This window comes from Elephantulus edwardii, unplaced genomic scaffold (genome assembly GCF_000299155.1).
Source record: "Elephantulus edwardii isolate Elephantulus edwardi_28Jun2011 unplaced genomic scaffold, EleEdw1.0 scaffold00122, whole genome shotgun sequence".
Taxonomy (NCBI): domain Eukaryota; kingdom Metazoa; phylum Chordata; class Mammalia; order Macroscelidea; family Macroscelididae; genus Elephantulus; species Elephantulus edwardii.
In genome coordinates this window covers 9,647,790-9,655,278 of record NW_006399872.1, presented here as the reverse complement: position 1 = coordinate 9,655,278, position 7,489 = coordinate 9,647,790, and the positions used below count along the sequence as shown (strand labels likewise).

Genomic DNA, 7,489 nt, shown 5'->3' with positions numbered 1-7,489 from the left:
TTTATTTATTTTTCATTTCAATGAACATCTACAGAGATTTTGGAATTCCATTCATTCATTGTTGCACCCTTCTCCCCGCCCACCCCATTCCACCCCTCCCCCTCATTTGTTTTATTACTTTGTTTAAGGGAAGAGAAAAATAAAGATTATAAAAGTATGCAAAACTTTCCCTACCTTATAAGTTAAATGTTTAGTATGTAGGGCTGTAATACATGATTTGGGTCTTTTCCTCATATTTTCAGATTCCTTCTTTTTTCAAAGTTTGTAGTTTCTTTTCATAGGAGCACAGTTAGAGTATTTATGTAGGAGCTAAGATTCTTCTATCAGTTGTACTGCCCGAGTAATTCTACAATGTACCCACTACTATGTTTATGTAATCCAAGCATGGTACCACGTTTATTATGGAAAAGTTACTGTAGCTTCCTTTATAGTTCTTTTAGGAAGTGTTTTTCCTAATATTTGGGTATTTTTTCATTCCTATTCAGTTCACTAAAACTTTGTCTTAATTCATGTTTTAACCAAAGAAGTGCTGTATACACCCTGTGAAGGTTAATCTGTCAAGATACATACGTGGCACACCTTAAGAACTTTATACAAAATGAAAAGAAATTATTTTAAAATTTCTTAACAAGAAACTATAATTATTTAGTATTATATATACATATTAATGAGGGATATTTTTCTTTTTTTAAAATTTTTCTCTTTACCATCTTAAAAATTACTTAATACCTTGTTATTTGCTACATTTGAGATATTAAATTACTTTTTAATTTCACTTATCTATTTATGAGAAGTAGGCAAGGCTGCCAGAATTCTTTTTTTAGCTTTATGTAAGAATTGTGAAGCAATACAAGCAAAATAAGGATTATAAAAACTTTCTTTTAAGAACCAACAACTTGAAGAAAAGGAACAGCAACTCACCAGTGTAAGAGAAGAAATGAATGAGATGCAGACAAAGATAAGTGAAATTAAGAATTTAAAGGATGAGTTAAATGGCAAAAGTTTAACATTGAAATGTATGGAAACAGAGAAACTTGAGTTGACTCAGAAACTTTATGAAAATAATGAAGAAATGAAATCTATAACCAAAGACAGAAATGATCTAAGGAAATTACAGGAGTCATTTGAAACAGAGATAAATCAACTTAAAGGATATATAAGAGAAATTGAAGCTACAGTAAGTACTTTTTCCTTTACCTGTAAAAATTCTTATAAAAGCTAATTCAGTTGGTATGCAATTATGAAAAATTGAGTCAGAAAACTTTATGTGATAGATTTCTTAACAATGACTTAAAAAAAAAAAGGAGCTCCTGAGACTGATTTTATGTACAGCCTAACATTTCATGGTGGTGGTGGTTGTTATGTGCCATTGAGTCAGTCACCTGCAGCTCATAGCAACCCTATGTATATATTCATTATGAAGCCCACCCTACCCTGAGCCAATCTCATCATATCTGACAGACCTAATTGCATTTCTTCAGTCACTGAGTCAATCTATCTCATCCTGGATCATCCTCTCCTGCCCTTCAACCCTTCCAAGCATTATGTCCCTCTATAAGGACTGATCCCTCCTGGCCACATGCCCAACGTATATGAGATGAAGCCTCAAATCCTCGCTTCCAGGGAGCAGCCTTTTCTCGTCCTATCCAGGACAGACCTATTTGTTCTCCTAATAGTCCGTGGTATGTGCAACACTCTTCTCAGTACCACAACTCAAAGGCATCGATCCTTCTTCTGTCATCCTTAGTTATTGCCCAGCTCGTAGGTGCATAGTACATAACTGCAAAGACCATGGCCTGGATCAGATGCACTTCAGGCCCCAGACTGACATCATTGCTCTTTAGTAGTCTAGAGAAGTCCCTGACAGTGGAATTTCCGAGCTCGTCTTTTGATTTCCTGGTTGCTGGTGCCAAGAGTGTTGATTGTGGAGCCAATCAAGCTGAAGTTATCAATGATCTCTTCTCTATCCATCATGAAGCTGCCAGTTGACCCAGTGGTGAGAATCTTTGTTTTCTTGATGTTGAGCTCCAATCCATATTGAAGACTATAGTCCTTGCCCTTCTGCAGGAAAGATCTCATGTCCTCTTCAGTTTCAGCAAGCAAGTTGTGTCAGCTGCATAATGTAGGTTGTTGATGAGTCTTCTTCCAATCCTGATGCCACATTCCTCCTCATAAAGTCCAGCCTCCCAAATGATCTGTTCTGTATATAGATTGAAAAGTTAGGAAGATAGAATGCATCCCTGATGCACATCTTTCCTGAACCTGAAGCATGTATTATTTCCCTGCTCTATTCTGACTACTGCTTTCTGTACCAAGTATTGGTTTTACATAAGCACAATTACATGTTCTGGGACCCCCATTCTTTTTAAGGTTAGCTACAATTTGTTGTTATCTACACAGTCAAATGCCTTTGCATAGTCAATGGCAATAGACAGTCCTCTGGTACTCTCTGCTTTCAGCCAAGATCCATCTAACGTTGACTTTAATGTGCCTAGTGCCATGGCTTCTTCTAAACCTATACTATACAACATTTCATGGTACATCTCAGTTAATTGGTCTACTAATGTGCTTGATGCTTCTATTTTACTTTTTTTAATTTCTTTTTTTTTATTTTATTATTAATTTTTGTGCGTGTACCGTCAAATCAGATCTGACTGGTACAGGAGGAGATTGCCCCTCCTCCTTCAGCAGAGCATCTGGTGGATTTGAACCATGCATCTCTGGGATTGCAGTGCAGCTTCTTGCCACTAGGTCACCAGAGCTCCCTTCTATTTTACTTTGTAATTCATTGTGTAGTGCCTAGGGTTGTAAAAGCTTACAAGCAACCATCCAAGACACAGTTATTGCTCTCTTTACCTAGAACAAGAAATTGTTATTTGTTCTTAGGTATTGTTGAGTTATAGTGATCTTATGAACAACAGATCTGAATCCTGACCTATTATTTGCCATCCTCACACTCCCTGACACCCTAGAACTTATTGCAGCAGTCACTGTGTCAGTCTGCCTGGTTAAGGGTCTTTCTCTCCTCCATCCCTCCACCTTTCCAAACATGATGTTCCTCTCTAAGGAGTAATCTCTCCTAGCAACAAGCCCAAAGTATGTGAGACACAGCTTCATAATCTTTGCTTCCAAGGAGCACTCTGGCTGCACCCTCTCTAAGACATACTTGTTTGTTCTTTTGGCAGTCCATGTAATATTCAGCACTATTGTCCAACACCACAGCTCAAGCTATCAATTGTTTCTCTGTCATCTTAATTCATTGCCCACCCCTACAGTACATAACAAATTACTGAAAAGACCATGGCCAGAATCAAGCACACCTTAGTCCTCAAACTGACATCATGCTCCTTGATCATTTGGAGAGTTCCTTGAATACAGGCTTTCCCAGTATATCTCCTGATCTCCTGACACCAAGGGTGTTGATTGTGGATCCAAGTAAGATAAAGTCATTGACACTCCCAATCTTTTCTTCATCTATCATTATGTTGCCTACTGCTACAATGATGAAGATTTTTGTTTTCTTAATGTTGAGATGCAATCCATATTGAAGGCTATAATGTTTACCCTTCTGCAGCAAATACTTCAAGTTCTCCTCACTTTTAGTAAATAAGATTGTGTCATCTGCATAACGAAGGTTATTGATGAGCCTCCCTTCATCCTGATACCATATTCTTCATAGAGTCCAGCTTCTCTCAAGTGATTTGCTCAGCTTATAGATTGAATAGGTGTGGTGAAAGGATACAACCCTGATGCACACCTTTCCTAATTTTAAACCATGCAGTGTTCCCTTTCTCTGTTTTTACAACAGATTCATTGTGTCTATGAATGACTGCTTCCTTTGTCATGACACCAGAAGAACTAGCTGGTACCCGACTGCCATTATTGAACATTTAGATCAAAGATTATAAAGAAGAATCTTGATCAAAAGGGGGGAAATGCATGACAGGTTTCAAATTATCATCAAATCTGTACTTTCTGAAGCTGGGAAAGCCAAACGAACCACCAAAACATGGTGCTGAAATAATCTTTTCAATCTTAAATACAGAATATGCCCTAAAATCTTCTCAAAGCCAAATAATAGTTGAACCTAATTAGTAAAGAACATCTGCCTTGAACATGGTGCTTTTAAAAAAATCTTTCTGAAAAGAAAAAATCTTTCTGAACAGAATCAAATTTTCAAAAGCAACTTGAAGGATTATATTTGAACCATCAAGAGCAATGAATTTATGTTTTAGAGAAGGAAAAAATTAAGGGGCTTGGGAGTAGTTGTACTGCTCAGAGAATGCAACCAGTTTCACTGGCTTGTACATGAATAAACTGGTAAATTGATAACCATTCTCAACAATAACAACAATAAAAGTAATTTGGACAAAAAGCTGAGCCATTTGGGAAGAGGAGGCATTAATGGAATTATGATGTAATAAAGTTTACATTTCACATGCAAACAAAAGAAGGTTTAAAAATTATTCACATGAATCTAAAAGAATACTAACAAACAATTGACAAACTAAGAAGAAATAGTTTTGAGAAGACTGCTCAATAAATATTCAAGGTGTAGGGAAAACCACCAATGCTAAATTACAAGAAAAGTTATATTGTTTCTTCTTTCTTCTATAATTTGTCCCTTCTTCCTTCCTTTCTCCACTGTGGGACATACATGCAGTTATGGCCCATTAATTTATTGGTCATTTACTTGTTGAATGGCTGCTATGCCAGGCACAGTCAGTCCTAAGTAATGGAAAATCATAAAGTAGACTAAAGCTATATTCATAAAAATTACATTGTAAATAGAAAGTGGTAAATGGAACCAAGAGAGAATTACTAGAATTACAAGCTAGGTTTAGAAGAGGCCCTGGCACTAGAGACTTTATTGTCAATGTCAGGTGGATCTTGGTTGAAAGCACAGAGTACCAGAGGAATGTCTATCTGTGTTTCATTGACTATGCAAGGGCTTTTTTTTTTAGAAGAAATCCAAATACATAATTTATTCTGGTGTTCATAAAGAATTTATAACAGTGGTGTTACACAGTATTTGTCCTTTTCTGACTGAGATATTTCACTCAGCTCATGTCTTCTAGACTTATTTATGTTGTATAGTGTTTTTGGGGGGTTTTTTGGCTTTTTCCCCTTTTTTATTTTTTTGACTGTGTGGATCACAACAAATTGTGGCTAATGTTGAGGAGAATGAGAATCCCAGAACACTTGATTGTGTTCATCTAAAACCTAAACTCAAACCAAGAAATAGTCCTCAGAACAGAGCAGGGAAACACTGCATCGTTCAAAATCAGGGAAGGTGTCCGGGATGAGTCCTGTCTCCACACCTTTTCAATCTATATGCAGAACAGATCATTCAGGAGGCTAGGCTTTATGAGGAGGAATGTGGCATCAGGATGGGAGGAAGACTTATCAATGACCGACATTATATAGATGACAAAACCTTGCTTGCTGAAATTGAGGAGAACCTGAAGCACTTGCCACAGAACATCAAGAACTGTAGTCTTCAATATGAACTGGAGCTCAACATCAAGAAAACAAAGATTCTCACCACTGGGCCAATTCACAGAGCCATGAGAGATGGAGCAGAGATTGGGGTTGTTAATAATTAAAGCTTACTTGCCTCTCTAATCAACACTCTTAGCACCACCAATCAGGAAATCAAAACATGAATTGCACTGGGGAAAATCTGTCGTCAGGGACTTCTCCAGAGTACAGAGAAGCAATGATATCAGTCTAGGGACAAAGGTATGCCTGAAACAGGCCATGGCCTTTGTAATTACTTGCTGTGCTTCAGGGAGCTAGACAGTGACTAAGGATAACAGAAGAAGAATTGATGCTTTTGAGTTGTGATGCTGGAGAAGAGTCATGAACATACCATGGACCACAATGAAAACAAATAGGTCTGTCTAAGAGGATGAAGCCAAGTTACTTCTTGGACACTAGGGTTTTGAAGCTCCATCTCACTTACTTTGGGCACTTGGCCAGGAGGGACCATTCCTTGGAGAAGGACAACATGCTTGAAAGGTTGGAGGGACAGCACAGGAGAGGAAGACTCCAGATGAGATGGGCTGTAACAGTAACGAGCATTGGGGGTAGGTGTGTTGGAGTCAGTGAAACTGGCTCAGGACAGGGCAGACATCATAGTTGTTGTATACGAGATTGCAGTAAGCAACAGGTGACTCTGGCACGTTCCAACTACAACTGATAAGCAAACAAGGTAATTTTAGAAACTGTTAAATGTTATGAAGAAAATAAAATATTGTGATAACTAGAATAATTTAGAGATTATGCATATGAGTAAAATATTGTCCATTCCTTCCAATGTAATTGTACAAAGAAACTATATTTTCTAATATGTTAAATATAGATTTTTATGTGAAAACTTCCCATGAAATTCACTCTGTATAAGTTAGAAAAATTGAGAATTAGCCTTGAGAACTTTGTAAGGATGAAAACTTTATTTATTGAATTGTAGTTTTCTCAACGATTACCTTTCTCCAATGGTATCTTCAAACTTAGTTAGAAGTGAATACCTGCACATGCACCTGCCTGAATTAACCACTTATTGATAATGTGTAAGAATCGGAGGGCTTAGAGTGCTGCTTAAGAGAATGATTCACTTTAGGATGCAAACTGGAAATAAAGCTATGACAGAATATAATTGGCAGAAAAGTATTGAACATCTTTAGAGGAAGTAAAGGGGAAATGGTGAGCTGAGGTGGACCCTGGGGGTTTCGATCACCTCTGTGACTATGGAAAGTATTCTGATCCTTTCCCTTTACAAAATTATGATATTCAGATACTCACTTTAGTATTTTGTGAATGTCTAAAGATGCCAGCACTTCACGTGGAAAGGAAGTCAGTTCCTAACATGAAAGAAGTCAGTGAGGGCCAGCAAGCAACACAGGAACTGGAGCAATTGGAAAGTGATCTGGAAGCTAAGGGCTCGACATCTACAAGCATAGATGTGGAAAAGTTGATTGTGAAGCTTGAAGAAAGTTATGAAGAAGTAAAATATATCACTAAAGAGAGAGACAATCTTAAAACGCTAAACGAAGCACTTCAAGTTGAATGTGATCAGCTGAAAGAAGACCTCAAGGTAACTTTGGCTAAAGTAAGTTTTATCTTTTTGTCCTCATTTGGAAATGTTTTCTTTAAGGAATCAAACAGTTATGCCATTGTTATAATGTTACTGTTGTTGTTGTTGTTGTTGTTGTTGTTGTTGTTATTGTTGTTGTTGATTGCTGAGCAAGACTGATAGAGACCCTGTGAACAAAAGGCCTGAAGATTTTCTATAACTATCATCGTTTCTCAACATTCATAGTTTCCAGAGGCAGGTTGCTTAGGAAATGGATGCTCTTCCTGCTTCCAAATGTTACTATTAGGTTTTATCTATTTCTTTTTTAAAATGTCTCTTAATCACGAAGTACTTGGAAACATAATTAAAATTGTACCAACTTTTACAGTCGGAGATAGATCAAACATGCAATCA

General features: G+C 37.2%; 1 protein-coding gene across 1 annotated transcript in view; it reads left to right on the top strand.

Moving 5' to 3' along the window:
• Positions 1–7,489, top strand: part of CENPE (centromere protein E, 312kDa) — a 131,999-nt gene that overhangs the window by 76,609 nt on the left and 47,901 nt on the right. Inside the window, 5 exon segments of the mRNA XM_006893116.1 lie at positions 887–1,177; positions 4,427–4,552; positions 4,884–4,893; positions 6,666–6,691; positions 6,830–7,111. Coding sequence (XP_006893178.1) covers positions 887–1,177; positions 4,427–4,552; positions 4,884–4,893; positions 6,666–6,691; positions 6,830–7,111 — 735 coding nt within the window.